The sequence below is a fragment of the Dermacentor variabilis genome, chromosome 9, assembly GCF_050947875.1.
Source record: "Dermacentor variabilis isolate Ectoservices chromosome 9, ASM5094787v1, whole genome shotgun sequence".
Taxonomy (NCBI): Eukaryota; Metazoa; Arthropoda; class Arachnida; order Ixodida; family Ixodidae; genus Dermacentor; species Dermacentor variabilis.
Genome location: NC_134576.1, coordinates 51,055,005 through 51,079,599, shown reverse-complemented (window position 1 = coordinate 51,079,599; position 24,595 = coordinate 51,055,005). Strand labels below are relative to the sequence as shown.

Sequence of the window (24,595 nt, the reverse complement as noted above, 5' to 3'; positions counted from 1 at the left end):
TTTAAAGTGTCATTCTGTAAGTTACTTATTATAGTAAAAATCATTTGACGACTTCCTCGAGCTGAGTTATTACGGCAGTTCAGGGATGCCTGGAGATCGGATAAGTGAAATGAATGGTTTTCTGCCTCCTTTGGTGCTTATTTTCCTTGCAAAGGCGGTCTTCTACTGGTCGTTTATATCTAAAGAATGCTCAATGAAAGTGCTGCAAGCTAGAGACCAGTTGAAAACGTTTGCCCAGAAGCCTGTTCTAAGAGGCTATCTACCAAAGTGATTACCAAAGCTACCAAAACATATGTACATCGTCAACGCAGACGGAATAAGAGATAGTGACGTCTAACTAACCATACATTCAATTTATTTTTAAAGCCATGAGTTTACCACTAAACACTCCGCCTCGTAGTGCGCCAGTCTCATTGCTAAGTGGTCTTGAAAAAGCACAGTTCCTTTTGGTTGGTTCGAAGAGGCTATCTACCAAAGTGATTACCAGAGCGGGGTTCCACTGCCGACCTTTGATTCTTTTATCTCTATTTGATGCTTCTCACTTGTTTGTTCGAAAGTTCACACCTGAGATATGATTTTGCCAACTTTCTCTCTTAAGCCTGTCCATGTGAGATTTTCCTAACACTTTTACATGCTCAAATTATTTACGTTTTCCGCAGTTCAAGAATCACGAAGGAGCCCCCATACATTGTTTTGACACTTGCGCACTGTCGCACAATCATCGTTACAACACAGATCTCGTCGTTTCGTCTGGTCACTCCTTTTTGCTTGTGGGATGCATGTACACGCTGCATCAATACGGAGAGCTGCGAAGTTTGGAACATCATATTCTGTGCTTAGAGCGGAGATGACATCCCACGACAAATTTGTGAGTTCTCACAAAAGCTTTGAACCTTCCCCCTAGAAACGTGTGAGGAGCATTTATCCTGTTTTGATTTCTTCAGCACTATAGAAGGAATTTTTTCAATAACGCTGCACTGGGGGCAGAATATTAGCGTTGTAGCCGCTATGCTCAAATCTATGCAAGAGTATGTCCTGCAAGCACTACTGTAAAACGCTGGCTATCTCGTGTTTGGCAGGAACGCCCAAGTGGCGAAAAGAAAATTTCCCTTCAATGGGCCACTGGCGCCGCAACAGATGTTCCCCCAAAATAAAGTAGCCTTGGCTGCTCCTTCTGTTGGGTCGGCCGGCGACACCCGCGATGTAGGTGCTTTTTCTGCAAATGTTGGTGAGATACGCTGCCGTGGTTGCCTTAAATCTACGTTTGCTGTACTTTTATTGTTATCTTGTTTTCCTTCCAGACTACACATGGCCTTATGTATGATGCACTGGGGCACAGCATCACAGCGATCGGCATTTCACACAAGTAAGCCGCCCTCGGCAGCACTCAGAAGCGTGGCCAAAGCTGTGGCACGCCTGTTTGGAATGTACAGTCATGTGTAGTCATCTTTTGACTTTGTTGCACGTTGCTCCTAATGTCTCCGGCAATGTGCTTTGTTGTTGAGTCTGATCTTTATCCTTTGAACATCGATTACGTTCTCATTCTCCCATATATCAGGGAGACCATCGCCGCTCAATTCATTAACGCTTATGACAGTATTCGTGATTGAATGTGGTGTTATGGTGATAATATCTCAAAATATCACAATGGCGGTTGACATGTGGTGATGCGGTGTCTCTGAATTTAGGCAACAGATACCCACTGGACTTTCTGGCGGCTCTTTAGCCACTTCAAATACCGTCTGCGAGAGAGTTCTGCACAAAGAGAGGAGAATTCATTCTGCGTTATCCTGTTTATCGCTATGAATTTCATGAAATTCCATGAGTGCCTCTGTGTCCTTTAAACATAGTTTGTGGGTAACATCGGTGTGCGCCCTTTTTGCAGAGGCGATCAGTTAAAAAGGACTTAGCAGATCCCACGAAGTATGTCGTATATTTGGCGACGATACCAGTCACCCACCATCGACCCACCGAGGCGAGACCACAGGGCATGTCGTGAAGCAAGCACTAGAAGTGCAATTCTCGCTATAACGATATTGGCTATGACCAAGGCTGGTTGCCGCACACGAGGTTAACAATGCACGTCGTCCGTGAAGATAACGGAGGAAGGAGGAGTAGACAGGAGATATTGTAGCAGGAGGATAGGAAAGTGAAAATAAGGAAGAAAGTTAGGATGGGCGACCATGCGATTTCCCTCGGGTGAGTCAGCGCCGTGGGGCCGTTTACCCGAAGCGGAGCACAAATACGTTTGTTGCCTGCGCCGAGAGGTCTTGAAGGTCCACACATATGGCTCCTGCTCAACGTCCAGGATCCGCTTTTCGCCGGACACGGCTAAGCCTCACGCGGCTAACGCGGGAGGGTCCAACAACCGTGTGCTCGGGTCCGTGTTGTCGCAACAGACCGAACACCTGCCCAAGCAGATACCGCTACGGGGCATTCGAAAAGCTTTCCATGTACTACAACAGTTTGTAAAACTAGCCAAAGTGGCTAAGCGGCTATCGCGTTGTGTTCGTATAAAGGAGCTTGCACGTTTTCACTCCCCGCCGTTGCTGCCACATTTCGATGGGGGCGGAAATCAATAACGCTCGTGTACCGTGCGTTGGAATAACAGCAGAGCAGAGGATGGCGAACCGAGTTCGCCATACTCCTAGAAGCTGGGCTACCCCGGCAGCCGGCTCGACTGCGAAGCTGCAGCTGTCTGCCTGTTTTCCCCTTCCTACAAAAGCTGTCCAAGTGTTGCGAAATAAACAGGCGGAAGTTAGGCGCAACCTCCTCCCCCCCATTCACCTTTCATGTTTTCATATTTCGGACTACGGCGTTTCTCACAATCATATAGGGATTTAGGAAGACTGGTTTGTAAAAGAATCGGCGCCACCGAATCGTCATACTACTGATCTGACGAGAATAGTTCCTTGTGCACTAGGGCGCTCACTAAAACCTAACCGTAAGAGCGAACCTATAATTTCTGAAGGCCACTGGAGCAGTCTCGTACAAAACTATCCATAATTCGACGTTCTTTGCAAAAGAAGCGCCTTCACTGCCTAGTAACATTCCTGATGCCCGGATATGCATCAGAGAGCGGGACAATAGGACTCCTTCCCAATTTTCATGGATTCTCAGGAAATCCCAGGCACGTGGCGACAATATTTCAACCGCATCTCGCCGATTTGCTTTTTGTTTGAAAAAACAAAAACAAAGCACACTTAGCGCGAAGCAGTGGCTGCAAACCCACAGAATGCATCCAAACCAACAAAATACATTGCGAACACAAACCATGCATGGCGTTGGCCTACTTCACTGTTTCCCGCACACAAACACGCTTGCCCTCATTTGGCATCTCCAATATTCATGTTTCGATATTGCAATGGCGCACGGATTTGTGACGAAACCGATACTTACCCGTGACCGCTATGTCCAAAAGGCGGCCTGCGATAAAAGGGAAATGTTTTAAGATCAGCGCATCCAGTACAGCAGCACGTTTCACAAATGCGTTCATTCCGACGCATTCTATGCGCTGTCTACGCAAGCTCATAACGATGGATGCGCGAAGACAAAGCAGCAGTGATGATGGGTACACAATACCGATCAGGAACCCGGAACTGCTGGAATTCTGTGCGAGTCATCGACCCGATAGGCCCGGTATTTTGTGAGGTAAACCACTGCTGAGAGGTACGATGGAAAATATATACGAGGCTTCTGGTGACACAGAATTATTTCACAGAATGAAGGCCATGATTGCTTGCCGTCAATGAGTACGCAGACAGCAGCTAATGACGCTATGCCGAACAGACCTTCCAATGTTGTCTTCGCGCTCGTCAACCCCATGCTTGTTTCGATGAAATAACACGATGAAATTTAAATGACGTCACAGTGCTTAGCCGTGCATCTGAAGAAATGCTTCAGACTGTTGCAAGCGAAGACAAAATATGTAGAGCAGACACTAGAACAGAGTGCGTAGCTGAGCAGTGGGCGGTCGAGCAGAAATTGAAAATACGTAAGCAAATCAACGAGAAAATGTCTATAGAATTAAGCAAAACAAGGAATCTATTCGTGGCAGTGCTAAATGACTTCCACAACTTTCTTATCAGCAAAGCAAAGCATTAAGATTATAACGTCATGCAGGGGCCCTATAGCGTAAAGCTATTCCAATATGTTTTTATTCGAATCCCCTCACGTCAAATTTGCGTAAACGCCGACGCATGCATCGGGCGGGGATCCGCAGCGCTGCGTCAACAACCCATTCAAACGCTCTCCTCGTTTATGGGAGGTCAATTGCTTGCTTTCGAAACGAGTGACATTGCCTACATTGAGCGGCTGACTAATTGTCTAATTGGCTGACAAGAGGCCAGGAGCACGCAGAGGATTTCGATGGGGCCGTGCCAGCGCACTGAATATGGTAACCAGATGAAGAGGGACGTGCCTGCGGTCTGAGACTGGTTCGTTTTCCCTTACTTAGCTTGTGGTGGCTTCTCTAAATATCGGAGTGGCGTGCAACGGAGAGTTAAACCGGGTAGCTGGGCTTCCCCGGTAGCCGGCTCGATTGCGAAGCTGCACCACTCTGTGTTTGTTGTTTTCCCCTTCCTACAAAAGCTGTCCGAGGTGTTGCGAAATAAACAGGCGGAAGTTAGGCGCAACCTCCACCTTTGATGTTTTTTTTCTGATGGTTTCATTCACGCGCATCTGGTTCCTACCACAGATTCTTACTGGCCATATTTCAAGAAAACAGCGTCATTTCGCTGAGCTCGAGGCTATGTCCCTAATCAACGTTAAAATAGTCACGATTGACGAAGATACGATTTATGCGTCTGGATTACCAGAGACTTCAAGCACACCGCAAGGGGGCTATGGGCGCTCGCGTTTGCACAATTTACACCATACTGAAAGCGTGTTACTTGGCTTGTTCAGATGTTGAGATGCTCGGTTCAAGTACTTACCAACATTGGCGGAGATAACTAATTCAGGGACCAAAAGGTAAGTCCTGAGAGAATGCACGCCGTTAATGCGGGCCAGTGCAGACCTGTTCCTGCATAAGCAGTTGGATAACCCACATGAGCAAATATGATTCTCGGAAAATGAAATGCGTTATTTGTATGCCCCTCAATCTTGCATCCAGTGGGGGGATGTGGGTTCTTGGACCACAGCACTTGACAAAAAACGAATCTATAAACAGTTTCACAAGTATTCGAAGAGAGTAATAGTGTCAGCAATTTTAGATCCAGAACATTATCACTTTTCCATTTTTACCCTGCCGTAAGTTAGTACTTCGCACGTGATATTGGGCACGACTGGTTCAGTACAGTAAAAATATCCACCATCCATCGCGCTGGAAAAGTTGTGCCTGCGTTGCTGAATTCAACAGATGTGTTGATATCGAAAGTCACTCTGTTCAGCTGGCATATGAATTAGGAGAAGCTGAGGCTATGCGAGATTCGCAAAGGTCTGTGAGCTGAGCGTCGATAGCTAGTATATATGTACGTTTTGACGTTAACATTATCAAATGAAGGCTTTTCCATGACTTCAATTGTACATAGCGCACGATGTCAGTATCAGTATGTCTGTCAGTTTGCACGGAGTGTTAAGGCCTTTACGTTCACTTTGAGGGAAAACATCAGTATTAATTTATGCGCATTCTTGAAACGTTACATATGATCCGTATTTATTTGGAGGGATGCATTATGTTGTTTCTTATTGCATAAAACTAATACTAATCTTTTGTGTACAGTCTAGTCGATGCAACCATTCCGTGCATTGGGTGTAGTCATTAGGATACCAGTAAGCTCCTTTTGCCTGGAACCGCAGGCAATTCTATATACTGCCAAAAAGAATAGCCTAAGTATTCGAACAAGGGACCGCAGTCTGGAAAAAATTTTCTATGTAATTGTACCATAATTATATGCTAATACAAATTAAAATTCAATAGAAGGAAGTCACTAAAATTGTCAATTTGCTTAGTTATATCAAAATTTAGTTGTGTTTTAGACAACTGATTTCCATACAAGATTTTATGTCAGTCGAGAGTATTGTAATAGTAACAGCCTTGACGTAATAGTTCTGCGGAAACCCGCAAGGTGGAGGAAGACATCCACTCATTCGTAGCGATTGCTACAAAGGAAACCCATACGGGTTCCTCGAAAGAAAAGCGTCACAGCTGAAGAAAAATTCGTGCGATTGCTACAAATCCCCGGCAAGGTCCCGGGTTCGAGACCCGGACCAGGACGAATTTTTCTTCTGCTGTGAGGCTTTTCTTTCCAGGAACCCGTATGGCTTTCCTTTGTGGCAATCGCTACGAACGCGTGGGTGTCTGATTTTCCCTTTAATTATTACTTCTCTCCACCTTCCGTGTTTCCGCAGAACTATTACGTCAAACTGTTGCGGTTTCTTCGTGCTGTCAACAAATTCGACTTCGCCCTGCCATCTGCTAGCCGGCTGGTTAGCTCAGATGGTAGAGCGGCTGCCCCGGAACGGCGGTGTTCCCGGGTTCGATTCCCGGACCAGGACGAATTTTTCTTCAGCTGTGAGGCTTTTCTTTCGAGGAACCCGTATGGGCTTCCTTTGTAGGAATCGCTACGAACGGGTAGAAGCCTGATTTTCCCTTCTTTAAGTATTTATGCCTTGTATTCATTTATGATCCCTTTCAAGCAGAAAGCCAGAAGTGTAGAAAAGTCACTGTAGGCCCTTAGCAGAGGCACGTGCATGACTCTGATGGTAATACTTCACCGTCGGGCGAGCCCAATGAGAGTGCATTTATGAAGCAGCCATATCGCTTGCTTCACACTCGACCGACGTTGAGGTGTATAGATACGTCACATAAGGGCGTCTGCTACACTTGTGCTTGCTAAATCATCGACAGTTTACATTTCCGGCGTGTAGGTGCTCAGTATTTCAAAAATATATTATTGGGTTATAATTACGCACCAAACCCACGATACGATTACGAGGCACGCAATAATAAAAGGGGGGAGGGGGGTTGTGCTTATTTCATCACCTGTGGTCCACTGACGTGTGTATTTTTTCTTTTCACCATCACCCAAATGTCACCACAGAATCCAGCATCAAAGCCGTAACCACAAGCTTAGTAGCGGAAAGCTAGAGCCCCTAATTACTGAATTATCAAGTACGGAATTCATTTCTCTGAGGAAGGCAGCAGCATAAAACTTCTTGAGTGTACCATGAAGGTACCGCTCTTCTGGTTTTCTGTCATATCTGTCAGACGCATTCTAATTAACATGCATCACACCAACTCCCGGGTAGAAGAGTGGCCAGAGTCAAAACACTCACCAACATATAACAGGATAATCCTGACGTCATATACGTAGATGCAGTCCAATTATCCAACAAGAGATAATTCATCTACAAAGCGATACTTCGAAACTTAGACCTCGTCCACAGCAATGAAATCGTCACTACTACGCTCCGCAGTGACGTTCGTCATTCTTCCGCACCTCCTGTGTAGGTGTGCTGTCCGCTTGACAAGGTTTTGCCATCGAAATGTCTTAAGAATTGTGTGTGCCGAAGTGGCGCGGCATTTATGCGGTGGGACCCGAAGGTCATGTTTTCAGATTTCCTCAGGACAATGATGTCTGCTGGAAATCAAAGCGCAGTCCAAAGAGCAAACCTCGTCGTTACAAAACTCATTAGGGTTAAGCTTCAATCTATCATGCTTGATTTTATTCATTTACTGGAATATTGAGAATCCCATCAGATTTTGCTAAATATTGGTACGGACCAGTATTTATGATAATGAAGAGGCCAGTAATGTGAAGACAGCGACGATGATTAGAGGCTAGCGCGGGTTGTTGACTGTTGGCTACGAACGGGTGGGTGTCTGATTTTTCCTTTATTAATTACTTCTCTCCACCTTGCGGGTTTCCGCAGAACTATTACGTCAAACTCTTGCCGTTTCTTCGTGCTGTCGACAAATTCGACTTCGCCCTGCCATCTGCTAGCCGGCAGGTTAGCTCACATATTTGGTGGAGGTGGACATTCCCTGTACCTTGTCACACAGCTTCGCAGTAGACGGTACGTTCAGCCTTGCATCATGGCTCCCGGCGACGACCGCTCAAATCAATCGGCCACAACATCTGCTGCCAGCTACATCGCACTCAGCTCCCCATGATCCTGCCGTATTCTAGGGAAAAGATAGGGAAGACGTCCAGCACTGGATAGCCTGTACGAACGCGTCAACGTCAATAACAGGCAATAGCCTACTGTCATGCTCGTCAACGTGGTTTTTATCTCGGTGGCACACCTCGAGTTTGGTTTCGGACACATGAAGACGAGCTCACCAGTTGGGATATACTTAGTGAAAAGCTTGGTAAACCTTAAAGTCGCATACGAATGCGTTATCCAGCGCCGTGAGGACGTCAACAGAGCTCTACGTCACGTACATTCAAGACGTCTTGGCTCTATGCCGTAAAGTTAACGCACACATGACTGAGCCAGACAAGGTTTCCCACATTCTGAACGGCACTGCCAATGACGTCTTCAACTTGCTCGTCTTCAGCAATGTGCCGACGGTAGACGCAGTTATCAAAATGTGCTGCCTCCTGGTACTCGCAAAAAGCCGACCTATCGACGAACAGTTCGCCCGTTTACCAAACGCCGCGGCGAAATCATCCTTTGCCGATGCTCCTCGTCTCAAAACAGCTGGTGATCTTACCAGGATTGTCCCGCAAGAGATGGAGGCCGCCTATCCGGCTACCTTCGTCTCCAGCTCCTCAAACTCACCTGGTGTCAGGGTTTCTCCAATTTAGGCAGTTGTCCGACAAGAGTTCGCGAACATGAGTGTCCGCACCGTCTGCTCGGCCCATCGCCCTAATGCCCGCCCGGATTTTTCGATTGCGTTCGGTCCTACAACTTATTACCCACGACGTTCTCGCAACACATCTGTATGACGCGCTGCTGACGACAAGCCCATTTGTTTCCACTGCCGTCGGATCAGGCACATTTCTCGCCACTGTCGCAGTAGCTGGAGTTCACCGAGACAGACCACTTATACAGGCTACTATCACCCACGCGGCCTTTCTCATTCCCTATACCACACGATCGGATAATGCCGCCACTGAATCTGCTGCACCGAAGTGCCCTATTCACCGTCGTCTTCGTCCCAACGTAGACAATGTCACTCACCTCAGCACCGTCGCTCCTATTAGTCGGCTCCTTACGGACGCTCTCAGCCGAAAAACTAGACGAATTCGAGCCGAGAAACTAGCCGAGAAACTAGACGAAAAAACTAGAATTCCACGTGTTGCCACGTGGAATGTCTCTGGGCCAGCTTTGCTCATTCGACGATCACTCAGTAGCATCTATTGACGACAGTTCTATCGGCCCTCCTCTACCGTCGCAGTCGGCAACTTGTCCCATCGCCGAATTACAGAAAATGATTGCGCCCGACTTGCCGTCTGAGCACGCTCATGAGCTCTACTCCGTTCTGTTTAAATATCACTATATCTTTAGCTTTGGCCCAAACTACAGCTGTTAAACATCGCATAAGTACTGGCGATGTCCCATCTATTCATCGCCGCCCGTATAGTGTCGCCGGCTCGATACGATGACGGCGAGGCCATTTACGATGACGATGAGGCCAGCAGTATGAAGACGACTGCGGCGATTAAAGTATAGGGCGGGTATAGGGCGGGCGGGTATAGGATGCGCCGCAGTTGCCTCTTGGGCAAGTGCGGCGTATTGGTTTGTAAATATGTATGTATGCAGCTGCTCGTCCCTCTCTTCCCACGTACAAATAAATAAGATACTGTTTCGCAAGTAAATGCTCTGCGAACTTCACAGCAGCTTCACGGCAGCTGGTGTTCAGCTGGTGTGCATCGACCGCTACGCATCGTGCGTGTTCGATGCTACAGGGCACGCAGTTGCTGCATGGTTAACAAACATCCAGCTTCGTGAAAATATATCATCGTAGTTTTCCGGGTGTCCGAATTATCTGTCAACAAAACAAAACACAGATGACAACCCAAAGTAAAAGCGACTGCGTTTTGAATCGCCTGAATTGCAACATGCGCTCGAAGATTCAGCAGTGCGTAGCTATAGTTCCGCGTAAATAAACGCACGCAAGTGCGTGTTCCCTCCATTCAACCCGCACCCCTGAGCGCGCCGCCGGCCTCCTCTACGCGACGTCGCTCGCCGTGTGCTCAGGCCTTCTCTTGTCTAAGTGGTGTTCCATGGTGTCGCGGCGATGCACACTCCCTCTCACGCAACGCCTCACGCGCTACTTCGGCAGCTGGCGTCGCCTTTCGAGCGCTCTCCTCCGACGAGGCGCGCTCGTGCCGGGCGTTCAGACTCAATTAACACTATCGCCGTAAAGGTGCCGGATGCGGCGAGAACATCTGACAATTGCCTACTAAAGCCTAAGTACTCTTTTCCACTGAATAAGCAAAGCGTAGATGTGCATAAGCTAGGAAAAGCAAATAAGCAAAAGTAAACGAAAACGAAGTGACAGCCGAGCCGAACAACGCTTACCCCCATTAATAGACAATACTCTGAATTTCTGTTGCTTCTTGCTTCCATGCTGCCGTCGATGCGGCACTGAATCTGACAACTGCAAGACAAGACATCTTGTTTGGCCGAGTAGCCTGCATATTAAGCACTCCAGGCTTAGGTCACGCTGGCCACACCTGCGGCAGTAATGCATTGAGCTAAAAGAAAGTCTGTCCTTGTGGTGCACGTCGCTTCGCGTCGACTGAATCTCACGGGGACAAGGTTGTAACGCGTTTTATGGTCGCCGATAACACTTCTTCCGTACTCACGCTTTTCAAGAACGCAACGGAATCACAGTGTAGTGTGTTGCTTGCGTTGGCATAACGCCGGGCAAAAGACGGGGCGCATAGGAGCTCAAACAAAGCTAGAAACTTCTACATCGAAATTTCTGTCTAGGGATAGGGATAGGGAAAACGCCTTTTGCACCGACGCATTTGTATTGAGTGCGCGTAGAAGGCACTGTGAGAGCATCAGGCTTGGAGCCGGCACTGCCGCCGCTTCTGTATATGTAGAGCCTGTCCCTCTATCCCTGTTTAAGCGCTGTTTTTTTTTACCATGGATGTAGCGTGTCATCGCGCCAGTTAAGGCAAAGCTGTGTCGAAAACGAACAATCGCCCCTGTGTGCGTCCCAGTTGTCACCACGAGTGGGTACAAGCAGGAACTTCCTCACGGCGCACACACCCGCCCGAGAAGGCACGCACGCACGCGCAAGCAAATGCATGCAGCATACACAAACGCGAGCATGCTCACAGACAACCTTTCACGCGCACGTGCGCAAGCCATTGCAAACACCAGCACGGCAAACTGACCCATGCAAGCATGCGCGAGAACGCTCAGGGCGCGCACCCGCATTATCGCTCACTCTGCGACCCTGCCGCCTCTCAAAATCCTGCGCGGGAAAAGGGGCAGGATGGCACTCGCTCTACCATTACCACCCCGACGCCAGCGGTAATAAATGACATTGCGGTTTTATTTTGACACTTCTTCCGAGTCGATGTAGGCTGCATAGAGGGATGGGTGCAAAACGATTTGCTCCGGTCGAACGACTTCACTGTTCATGACTGACCAACACATTGCCTTGACGCAGCAGAAATATTGTGAGGAAATATCGTTAAATGCACATGTCAGAAAGAATTGAAACTGGGCCTACGTTGTGACGTCCAATTTCTTCAGCACCGAGCCCTCTCAGTTACCCTTCTGCGCAGCCGTGAAGGTACATAGCAAGCCGAACGGGCAATATTGAAATGACTCGGTATTATCACGTACACGGACTGCAGCTCCGCTGTTACGAATATTGAAAGATATTGAAAATTAAGTTAAGATCTAGAGACTGTTGGTAGCAAATTTGTGACTTAGGCCGTTAATTACAGAATGTCACAACTTTTGAGGAAACAAAACTATCAAGCTGAAAAATGATATCGCAATTGCATCTAATAGTGAACCTTAGACGAAATTGATGTAATATAAATGGCTCCCAAATACAGCACAACACGTGAATCATTTTGCCAAAACCGTAAACATTGTAACAAATTCACGTGAGATACAAATTATACCAAATTTACGTGCTTTGGAGGTTGTGATGGATGCTATTCCCAGAACTGCAGTCATCTGCTCTAGGTGCCGAGGTTCGCATTTGCAAGCTTCGTGCCTTTATCTTTCTTTTTTCAATCTTTCGAACATAAGAAATTTTGTAAAAACTGAAGGCCACAAATATGAATTACGCTTCCAGCAGTCACTAGAATATATAAAATTGAACATATGAATGTTTGACAAAATATGAAGAGAATAAGAAATGAAGACATGTAATAAAAATATTTATTGATTTACTGGTGCAAATACCCATCATATCGGCCGTACTGCATGCTTCCATAAATCTGATAATAGCAAGAAAGCTCCCGTCACAAATTTCGCTAAAAACTACCCAGGTGCTGTCTCAGAAAAGCACTTCTGCGTGTTACATTTACTGCAACAGGCGGCGCTGCAGTTGGGGACAAGCGAAATATTCCTGTACATAAAAAGAGAAATTTGGAGGTGGGCCACTCGCGCCAGGGTACTTACCCGCCGCCGCGCGGGCCGCGACGGGTATTTCTCGATCTCTCAATTTCTGAGTCGAGCATAATTAACATTTTCTGCTTCTTGTTGATGGTGATGGTGATGGTGAGGGGTGATGATGTCTCGTTTATCGCGTAGCTTGTAAGGCTTGGGTATACTTCGCGGTTAAGAGAAGGCTGGCTGTTTTAATTAAGAGAAGGAAGCTTGCTTCGTGAAATTTACGGTCTGTCTGAAGTGTTGGGATACGTGCTCTTTCATTAGTGGTGCGGCAGAGCCTGGTTTGCCGATATTTTGATAAGATGAACAGGTTTCCGCTGTATCACGTATAGTGCATTGATTTTCGTTTTTGTGTAAGGGTCCCAAATAATGCACGCGTCTTTCCGATTTATGTCTGGTGATCGACGAATAGGCTTAAAGTTTAGTTTTGCTGGAGCATACCTTAGTTTATGCTTTAGGCGTGCAAAGTTCGCGAAACGCTGAGTCATAAATCTTACACATATACGAGTTCGAATCTAGGTTTCAGCTTATAATTTTTGCGCCTTATAACCCGATCGTGGTTTTGGCATGGGAAACCCCAGAATTTAATTTGGTCACAGCTACACCTCGATCACTTTATTCGCCTACCTGATTTGTCCAGATTTTTTTAAGAGATGGAAGGCTGCACAAAAAGTAAGTGATCAATGGTGACATTGATTTCAGTGAACACGATACAACACAATACAATATTTTAACGGTGGGCGAACGGTCCCTTGAGGGGAGACCGATGGAACGGGTAATGAGTTAGACACGCAGAACTGTCGATAAAAACAAATTGCGCACGGTTAGTTAAATGTAATGTAACTCTTCTTAAAAAGCCTCAAGTTTGAAACAAGACAGAAAGATTCATTAAAATGTAGGCATGTAAATTGACCTGTCCTGCTTTATCTAGGATACTCGTAAAAGAGTGCAACCGTTACCAGCTGCGTAACTGCTGAAAGCTATCCTACAACAGTGCTACAGAGGGGAAAGTAACAACTTGTCTTTTGACTACTTAGTCATAAAACTTTGTGACGTTGCGCTCAAGCATCTTCCAATGAATATATGTAGAAAACTTTGCAGGTAGGACACTCGACTAAGGTACTTACCCGTGCCTACTCCGGTGGCTGCGGCTATGATCGGTGCAAACGTCAAGAAAAGGAAAAGAAAAAGGAAACGAATGAAAAAAAATATGAGGGGCGATTCTCGCATATATTTATTTTGGAGTCGGACATATTTAATATGTTCGGCTTCCTTACACAATTCTAGTTACGTCAGAGATCCCTGTGATCCCATCAGAATTATTCCATAGTGCAATCACCTATGCCAATGAACTGCGCAAAATATCAGCACATTTAAATGAGGGAATGCACTGCATTGCTTGGCCTCGATGACCTCTGCTAACAAACACCGCAACACAGAGCACTCTTCAATTTCACGAGGGCTATACAGAAATAGTTCAACTGTTCATTATTAATGCGCTGATGCTTAAGACTCTCAGAGTACTGTGTCTTCTGTTTCAGGAGTAATCGAGAGAGCCATGGCAGCCATGGGTGACGTCCGGTTGAAACAGCGGGCTGTAAATGAATTTCTAACTGCGGGAGGTTGTGTGCCCATCAACATTCATCGTCGCGTGACTACAGCTTATGGGGATGCCCGTGTTGACTGTCAGACTGCGCGGAGGTGGGCAAAGAATATGAAAGACTTATTAAATCCAGCCGCATCAAATCTCCAGGATCAGGACCGAAGGGGACGGCCCGCAACTGCCTCTGATAAAGGCCATCAACATCAGGTGGACGAGTTGATTGGGGGCAACTGGAGCATCATGCAACGCTAGATCGCAAGAACACTCGCCACTTCCATTAGTTACGTGAACCACATGATCAAGAACTTACTGCGTTACAACATTTACACTCGTTGGGTACCAGGGCAACTAACAACCGACATGAACGAGTCGAGAAAGCGTGCCCTACGAGCGCAAATGTTCTTGTGACCCAGCAGGACCTTCGTGATGTGGCCCACTGAACCAAAGGAAATGGCGAGTTTCCACCGGACGTCGCCACTGGATGCCATGATTTGCTCAATTACTCTGGAACGGGAAGAGATAGGAAGGTGAGGCAAATGACATTCGACAGTATATCAGTGCAGTAAGGATAAACAGTTCAAAATGTTTCCAGTAATATTTCAAACGTAGTGGGGCTGGAGGCGTTTCTTTTTGAATCACCCTCGTATAAAAACCTGTTAAATGTACTTCACTTCTATCACTTCAAAAAACTATCAGTATCCATAAAACAGCGCTAGAGTACAGCGTGCTTTTCTAACTTCGAACCCGTTCTTAAGGGCCTATGATATTTTCTTGAATTACGTCGCAAGAGACAAATAATGCCTCATTGTACGTCAACTGCGAGAAAATCATATCAATTGCAGCCATCAAGAAAGTAATTACAATATTATGTTTTTTGTTTCAGGACTGTTTTATACGCCTTGCTGCTAAATCATTCTTTCACTTCACGCTATTACAGCGGGCGGCCCCGCAAAGTGTGATTCGCCATGAGAGCCACCTGTAGCATATTGATGGGTGGCTCAGCGTGAAGCTCCTTGTGACTTCCCTTATTTCCAGAATCTGATACCGATTGGATCTTTGCCTAACCCCACTATGGGAAGTGCGGCCGTTAAAGCATAATAATTGATAATGTTTTATGGCACAGCGACATAAAGGCCAAATACAGCCATGCATTTTGTATTCAGTGTTGACCACGGTTAGGTCCGGGCATACAAACCGCTTTGTTGTTCACCATGGCAATGCCATACTACGACACACACTGCGTCACAGCATGGTTGATTGCACTGGGAGCCTCTCTTCGCGGTTCTGCCGATGTATTTAGGTGAAAATGCCACCAATGCATTGAGTGTATACGGTAATTCTGAACTTATCAACGAATAAATTACGCTGTTTCGTCTTAAATGACGGACGCTTCGGCTGACTACACATCCGCAGCGACCTAATTGATGGAATAAAATTGGCTATAGTTGCCTGAGCCCCTTCCGGAGTTTCCGGGAACAGTGGCAGAGCCCCCCCCCCCCCCCCCGCTAGGGCAATGCCGAAGCTAGTCGCATTACCGTAGTGTGCTGTTACCCACTTATTTTGAGGTTCTAAGCCTTTTCACTTAAAATTTTATTGGTGCTAAAAGCTTACTGCATCGTTATTGGCGCGGACTTGCACGGATATTAATTAAAGTTTCGCTTTATTTCTAAAATTCTGGCAATATGACAACAAGCGCATTGCCCATGCGCAGATACAATGTGTGTAAATATACAGGGCGTAAATATACAAGATTTAAAATCTGCAACTGCAACGTTGCCGGACCGATCCAAGTTAACAATGTTAGCCGTCGCTTGAAGATAATCAGTTTTTGCAGCGCGTAACCAAATAGCTAGACATAACTCCTCAAATATAATTAGATTAAAACTGTCAATAATTAGAGGAACATTAAGAACTCCCGATACAGCTTTCTGTTGCTCAACAGGGGCTGCATATTTTTTTTTACGAGCGGCAAAGAAGACCTCAAATCAAAGGCGCCGACTAAGGGGGGAGGAGGAGCTGCGAGGCCGAGCCCTCTCCAGAGTTTCCGGAGGGGCCCGACTTTCCTCCCGCCATCCCGGCAATCCACACAAACTGATATCATTACCAGAATTTTGTCACCCATACCATTTGAGGCTTCTTTTGACTTGCCTAGACCTTTTCACTTAGAATTTTATTGTGGTTAGTCGCTTACTACATCATTGTTTGCGCGGACATGTACGGATTTTAGTTGACACTTTCGCTTTACTTCTGCAAATAGCTGGGAATAGCTGCGAAGCCGAGAAACCTGCTGCTGATGCTCCTTCCGCACCATTATCAAGGTGATGCACTGTTTCTTCGGGTTTGCAACAGGCGAAACAGTTGCTTTCAATCAGCTTATCATTCAAGAGGGCGGGGGACGCAGCACGTAGTTGCCAGTACTTTTTCGATAGAGAGATTTAACTAGTAATGATAATTATCTAACTCCAGAAGTACTGTCGTAATAATCAAAGCTTCGTTTAAGCTTTGATAATTTTTGGGCACCTAGAAATTATATCTATTTCCGATGGTTTCAGCGACGTACTAATTGCGCATAGTTTTATTCGACTGGTAAAGGAGCCGCACAAAAGTGAGAAGGTTACTTTACCAGTCGAATAAAACTACGCAATTAGTACGTCGCTGAAACCACCGCAAATAGATATAATTTCGAGGTGCCCACAAATGCTTCGTTGACGCTTTGATAATTACGACAGTAATTCTGGAGTTAGATAATTATCATTACTATTGAAATCTCAGTATCGAAAAAGTACTGGCAGCTACTCCACTGTACCGGAAACAACATGCACTAGGTTTTCTTCGAGTAACACAATTGACCTTTTTTCAAGTCGGGGTGCTGTAATCGAAATGAGGCCAAGCCGGATTTGCTCAAAGTCAGCATCTACAGCAGTCATGCGCAGCAGCGCTTATACACGAACTCACAGAAAAAAAAGTGCTGCAGTTTCTCTGGAATGGCTAAGCAGTATTAGGGATATCAAAGTATAAAACAATTTCACGAACAAAGGTTACACCAGCGAAAGACGCCACATTCTTGGTGGCGCGAGAGGACTCGGGCTGTGAAATTATTTATAATATTATAATTATGGGGTTTTACGTGCCAAAACCGCTTTGTGATTATGAGGCACGCAGTAGTGGAGGACTGCGGAAATTGGCAATCTGGGGTTCTTTAACGTGCACCTAAATTTCGCACGGCTGAGAAATTGAACCATCTCCTGGTCATATAAGGTCATCGCTTCAGTGAACAATTCTTCCGAGGTCAAAGGAAGTTTCTTTAAATGCAACTGGTAATCAAGGCTGTATATAGAATAAACATACGTTAATACGCGATGTATTAAACCCTTCCTTGTGAATTGCGTGACTGATGTTCTCTGTTATGCGTATTTATTTCTATTTATTGTACAGTAGTTTCTCCTTTGCTTGCCTTGTTTCCACTTTGCCTTGTACCCATTGAGTGCCCTTCTTGCAAAGACCGATACTGTACTATAGTGTACAATATATAGGGTTCAGAAAACTGGTCGGACATACAGTCGCGCGGTAATTTTACGTGCCTTCACGGCCTTCTTTCAAGCTCGCAAACACGCCTTTATGTAGCATCCATTGAGCAACAGGAACGTGCTGTGCCCTTTTGTCCTTGACACTTTTCATCCAAATATAATATCCGAGAAATTCATTTAGTCCTTATATTATTTGAGCATACTGCTGCCGTACTGGACGATTGCCGGAGTGCAGAAAAGCAGAACAATGACAAATAATGGTGGCAATGTGAACACAGACGAAGGGAAAGTACTATATCCTAAAATGAGTTTCAAGGAACAGAACGAGTTGGACCAGGCGAATGGTGACTTCTGGTATTAGATCGTTTAGCAGGAGTAGGAGTTGGGTAATTATCTGACGAAATTCGGCAAGAGCAGTTAATGCGATACGGAAACTTTCGTGACTCCGTGCGTTCGCTAGCTAGAGCGGCTGCAAGCCAAACAGTCGAGGATTAAGACTAAGCATGGAATTAGGCGGAATGGAAATAATCTGAATATCTCAATATGACGGCAAGCAACGTTACCTTGGTTCTACGCCGCATTTGCATATTATTTAATGTTTCTGCAAGATAGTTGGGAAACCCTGCATACACAGACTGGTAATCGAGGCTATATATCAAATATGACCTAGCCAACTGACACGTATTTCAAATGGTATGGATAGCCTATGCCACTCCTAGAGTAGTGCGGCAAGAAAATGAAAGGCTGGTTTTTATTTAGGAAAGGCCAGTGACAGCTGACTAACCGCCTTCGCCGCCCGCCAAGGTCGCAAGCTGCCGTCGCCGCGGCAGCTTGTAAGGAGCTTTGTAATCAAATACGTGTTTCGGATACTTGCCTGATGCTTTTTCTTTATTGTAACGAATGCTGTTCTCTATGTTACATACGTGACTCCAAAGAATTTATGCCCTTTTCGCTCGATATCTTTTTGAATTCGTGAAGCCTGCTTCAACTCCGCCGCGGGACGGCCGGTATTGCATTATCTCCGGAATCGGGCCACTGTTCTGACCACGGACGCGCACACCAAAAAGTCGCAGTTTCGCCCGAAAATCAGAGCATAGATTGCGATAGCAATTTAGCATATACCGTACCAAGAAAAGATAACACTATTACCGGCCGTATCAACTTGTAAACATTCGCTTGCTAATGACAAACATGCTGCCAGTTCGTACAGCAAACACGAACACATACTCGATAACCGCAGACACTCGCTGTCAAAACGGTGGAGTGACATAACGTGGCAGTCAGATAACGCAAGGAGGGCGCCGAGAATACACAGCGCGCACAAAGCTATACGAGTCTCTGACGCACCTATATAGACTAACAAACGTTATCGCTTAGCGCAGAACGCGCTTGCTTGTATCGAAAGTTTCTCGAATGTTATTATCCACCATCCGTTGTCTTCGAGCCTTGGGTGGCATGTATGTGCATCATGTATCATCAAGTATGCGGGCATCAGCGATGTTTCTAAAACCTTCGATGACGCATGTATAAAAGCCGACGCGCTTGACTTGCTGACCGGTAAATCCTCCTGTCCGAAGGACGTTTTTAGCGCCAGTTATGGTACCTCGCCTATTATGCTACCTGGCTTTAATATTGTGGTTAATCTTCCAGTGGAAATTGAACCAGCGCTGTTGTGAACGCGACCTTCCGGTCACGTTATACTACAGCAACATCGGTCATCACTTTACTAGGCGACTGTGTACTAGTTCACCGCGTGCGGTTGTGTTCTCACTCACAAAGTCGCCTGTGTGTAGCTCATTTTCTTCCGCACTTAACTGCGACAATCAGGCAATTTTCGACGCTTGAACAAATCGCCTTCGCTCGAGCGAGCAGGTTGGCAGCGCGCTCGCACCCGCATCAATGGACGGTGCACTCCGGACTGGCCTTGCAATAAGGCTTAGCATAACGAGCTTCGGCCACGAAGAGACCTACCTCGAAGCTGGGATGGGAGACGACCTGTCCCACATTCAGTCTGGCTAAGTTTCGGTTAGCTTGCTTACCGCGAGTGGGGGGAGGCCTTGTGCGTTGTCTGCACGGGTGCCAATTTTCTTCGCCGAGCATGCCATCTAGAGTCAGTATAGTTTATAATAACTATGGCAGGCGAGTCGGTCCCGACCTTATTCGCGTCTCCCTGTCCGTGGATCGGAGTCACGTGGTTGCACTGTCCGCTTTCCTTTCTTTTATCCTTCGAACTGCGCGGTCACTATGATAGTTGCGTTGATCGCGGTGCGCAGCCCCTTAATTGTTCTGTGTGCTGCGCAGTCCGATCACTGCGATCAAACGCTGCCTATTGAGAGGCCGAGCGGCCAGAAGATTAAGGCACGTGCCGTGAAGTGTGAGAAGGAAATTCTGGAAGTAGGAATGTCTCTACGTTCACTTTGTTGAATGACATTAAAGGACGCGGGGTGTGCGAATATAGCCCGCGTTGCAAGCGTGCCAGAAAGCGACCGGCTAGGTCAGCAACGCCAGAGTCGCAGAACATTCGGCCGTTATATAGTTGAAAGGCTTGAAGGCGGCCTGCAGCAGCGCGGCAAGAATCTGTCTACCCTTCCCCGACCTGCCACCTCTGCGCAGCGGCCAAGGCCACTCTTAGCCATATTATCTGGGGATAGCGTCAACAGTTATTACCCCCTACCCTTAATAATTTAACAACTATAGTGAGGAGCAGTGAGGAGGCTCCCTTGTGCAGCTCCAAGCCCTACTACGTTCAGGAGGCCATCCTGGGGTGGGCTGAGAGGATGTCCGATGGCCACATCACCCCTTCTACCTCACTGCCAGTTCCCTCCTAAACAGGATGCATGGTTACTACTACGGCGCGGCGAAAGGCTGTTGCCTAGGGTATGCGCTCGCACACGCATCGATGGATCGAGGCCATTAAATATATAGTCTCCGAACAGGCGCGCCAAACGTTTTGGGGCGGCAAAGGAATAGCGTCGAAGCCACTGCGCATGCGCGAGACGCGAGCTGCATGGGGGTTTTGCGTCGGGCATGCTATTTCACTGATTTAGTGGGAGCCCCAATAATTGCCCCAAAAGATATGTGTAAAGGAACATGGCGGCACCCATCCAAGCGACGGCTCTAACCTATAGCATCAAACTGGGTTCGATTCGTGGTAGCGCGAGAAGTTCGCAAGCTAACAGAAGTGAGTGCGGTTATCGCTTTCTCTCAACTAGCGTGCGTTATGAAGATTGGTTCATTAGACGCCGCTGATTCCGAATTCAATTGTGGATTTTATGGCTTGTAGGCCTAATACGGCTTAGCTTGGCTGTTGAAGAAAGAACAATAAACATGAAAATAACAAGAAATTTCCCGACGAACGTCGGCGATCCATTGCTACCGCTGCTTCCGCTGACGAGGCTTAGGAGGGAAATCGTATCGCCGGCCCGTTTTTGCCGGTATTTGAGCACCCCACCGTGCAATAATTCTTGGACATTCCTTGAAGCTTTGACCATCACACACATGCGAAGGGGGTTGCTTATTTTGCTGTCAAAATGTATTCACAGACAGACAACCGCAAACAACGACACAGAAAACTACAACTCGCGGTTTCCTCCTCTCCCGAGCGCACGTCGCAAGGCCGCCACCAGTGGCACGCCCATCGGCGCCCACAACGCGTGTAGAAAAATGTGCAGGTAGGACACTCGACTAAGGTACTCACCCATCCCCTGGCCAGTCGGAGCGGCTGTGATCGATGCGATGACAACGGCAAAAAAGTAAAAAAAAATGAAAGGAATTAAAAAGAATATCAGTGACGATTCTCGCGTGTCCTAATTTCAGAGTCGGACATATTCAGCATGTTGTGCTTTCTATCTCACAGAACGCCATAATCGCATCAGAATGATTCGATCATGCAACCACTTATGAGAACGAACCTGTAGTGTTATCGGTTCTCTGATCTGACTCAGCACTCATGTGCGCAGGCTGGGACGCCATTGAGCAAAAGGGATAAAAAGCGGCTGTCTAATAAACACGGGGCTTTTCGGGTTCGTGGCTACATCCGAGTGGCGTCAGTCTTTTCCTTGCATTACCGCTCCGGCAGCGGACACGACAGAACCCGTGTAAGATATCAGCATATTTAAATAAGAACGGTCTGCACTTTTCGCTCCCGATGCCCCCTAGCAATGCCATAGCCGAAAACTAACGCGGCCGGCACAGGTGTGTTTATTTGATTGTCGACCGCTTCCGTAGTGCCTCCTTGACCCCGTGGTGCGCTTTAATTAACGCGGCTCTGCTTTTGCCGCCCTGGCATATTTGGCTTGGCATATTTGCATGGCGTTTATTCTTCAGAAATTCGCAACTTGTCACTGACGGTGCCGCCTTGTGCGGTGACGGCCGGAAACAATCAAAAGATTATACTCGCCGCTGGCTGCCGGCCGTTCGCGCAGCGTATTGGTGTTGTCTACGCTTTTCCTTCACTTGTGGTTGATGTTTTAACGCGTTCAAACACTTAACAGGGCACTTAACGTGCTCAGAATGAGCAAACATAGAAGTAACCGTATTTGCTGTGTGCCGCAATGCAGAAGTTATGTGGTAGATAACGTAAGCTGTGTCCATGAGAAAAATTTATTAAGCTGCGGATCACCAAGGCTCTCACAGAAGCGATGAAGGTTCGCAGCGCGCACTTCATGCCGGTGGTCTTCTTTTGGAATACGGCAGATGAGTGACGATTCCGAGCAATTGATATCGCTCGCGTTTTTGCCACCCATCCCTTTGTGGCTACGTTGGAGTGAAAACATATACCTATATTACCACATTCCTCAAGGGACGTACTGCCACCGTTAACATAGGCAATATTGAAAACAAAACCATAGAGCTCGGCACTAGAGGTACACCACAGGGAGCAGTGCTTTCTCCTTTCCTCTTAATACCACCATGAGTGGCTTATCCCGACAGCTCGAAGAGATTCCTCATATCAGGCACGCCATCTACGCCGATGACGTAACGATCTGGACGTGCACTGGGTTGGATGGACAGATTTCAGAATCACTGCAGGCAGCGGCTGACGCAGTGCAGAAACACGCTCGCAACAATGGCCTCAGCTGTTCGCCGAAAAAATCAGAATTGCTTATAGTCCGGAACAAAAATCCCGCAAATGTGGCTGCTAATTTGCCGGCACACATTCAGGTGCAGGTAGCTGGACAACGGGTCCCACCCGTTCCTAAAATCAGTGTTAGGATTGTGGATCCAGCAAAACACGCACAACCAAGAAGCCGTACCACGACTCCAAACTACAGCTGGGCAATTACAGAACCTTATTAGGAGGGTCTCCAACCGACGGCACGGAGTTAAGGAGAAAGATGCCTGCAGGCTAATCCCGGCTTTCTGAGCCGAGTGGCGTATGCCTGCCCTTACCTGCATCTCAGGAAGAGGGATTTGGAATGGATTAACGGTCTAATCCGAGCGTTATTCAAACAGGCTCTTGGGCTACCAAAATGGACTAATACGGAGGCACTCTTGAGTCTAGGGGTGCATAATAACGTTGAGGAAATCATAGGGGCCCACAAATGTGCTCAAAAAGTTCCATTATCCGGCACACACGCGGGACAGCGGATCGTCGACACCTTAGGGCATCGCCCAGCCTTAGACATTCCGCAACGACAGCTACTCTTTAGGCGAGCTCCCTCACATGCCGAGAGGGAGAAAAAGACGAAAACTTCCAACCCGCAAGACCAGATACGGTTGGCGGAATGGGCTGATAGCGTCGCGGCAAAGCAGACGCCCACGCTAGCCCACACCGCTGGGAAAAAGCTCGACTCAAACTTGACAATTAAAGTTTTCTCCCTCTCTCTTGTCGCTCATAAGTACATGCTCTGCAACAACGGCTTGAGATTCCACCATTTTCGAACAAAGACATGCGTTTCTCATTTGTGCATGGAAGCAATGTGACGCAGACGTAGAGGAACCTCAAACTCGTGCTTGCGTTCGTCTCCCACTTCGATGCGCGGCTGCAACGTGTGCACAGGCGCGCATGACTGTACTCGTAAGGTAACAAATCCTAATCCAACAAGACTGCGCAGTGTTCGCGTAGCGAACTCTCAGCGGATTTGCGTGTATATTATTTTCTAAAGGTAACTGGAAGAATGAAGCGAGCATTGCCGCGGACAGTAAATATCAGCTATGTATCGCTTGATTTCTATATGCAAGACGCGGTAGGACTGACGCAGGCTGTTGAACTACCACAAAACTGTAGCTTGCACAGCACGCATAAAGCGCAATAACTAAATTACAAGGGCGAACGGTTATCATATTAGTTCGCAAAAGCGGTCATATATGGGTTTTTGTTTACTCCTCGTGTTCAACACTCAGCGTTGTGAACACAGGCAAGGATAACTAGACAAGAAATTTTAGCTGAGAAAACGCGGCTTTAAGGCGGCTTTTCACGCCACACAAGCACAAGCAAAAACAACGACACAGAAAACCACGGCGCGCGGTTGCCTCCTCTCCCGAGCGAACTTCGCAAGGCCGCCACCAGTGGCACGCCCATCGGCGCCCACTACGCGTGTAGAGAAATGTGCAGGTAGGACACTCGACTAAGGTACTCACCCTGGCCGGCCGGTGCGGCTATGATCTGTGCGAGGACAACGGCAAAAAAGTAAAAGAAAGGAATTAAAAAGAATATCAGTGACGATTCTCGCGTGTCGCGCAAGACGAGAAAAATTTGCTCTCGACACGGCGGCTTATTCAAGCGGCCCAAGTAACAAGTTTCCGAGAGCACCGCACCGTATAAAATGTCTCGGTACGCTTTCAAAGTGGTCAATTAATAGAATAGCAAAGAGAAAGCACGGTCACTTCTCTTTATAACACCTTCGCGGTAAAGCAAACTACAGCTCGTGTGGTTTCTTTAAAGGCGCGAAGTTTGCATGCTAAGGTCTTCAACAGTCCCGGA

The 24,595-nt window shown here is 47.0% G+C and overlaps 1 protein-coding gene across 1 annotated transcript in view; it reads right to left on the bottom strand.

Moving 5' to 3' along the window:
• Positions 1 to 24,595, bottom strand: part of LOC142592671 (uncharacterized) — a 473,797-nt gene that overhangs the window by 287,722 nt on the left and 161,480 nt on the right. Inside the window, exons 10-14 of the mRNA XM_075704237.1 lie at positions 24,253 to 24,277; positions 21,368 to 21,391; positions 13,668 to 13,691; positions 4,935 to 5,023; positions 3,400 to 3,426 (exon numbers count right to left, since the gene is read on the bottom strand). Coding sequence (XP_075560352.1) covers positions 3,400 to 3,426; positions 4,935 to 5,023; positions 13,668 to 13,691; positions 21,368 to 21,391; positions 24,253 to 24,277 — 189 coding nt within the window. The remainder of the gene's footprint in view (positions 1 to 3,399; positions 3,427 to 4,934; positions 5,024 to 13,667; positions 13,692 to 21,367; positions 21,392 to 24,252; positions 24,278 to 24,595) is intronic.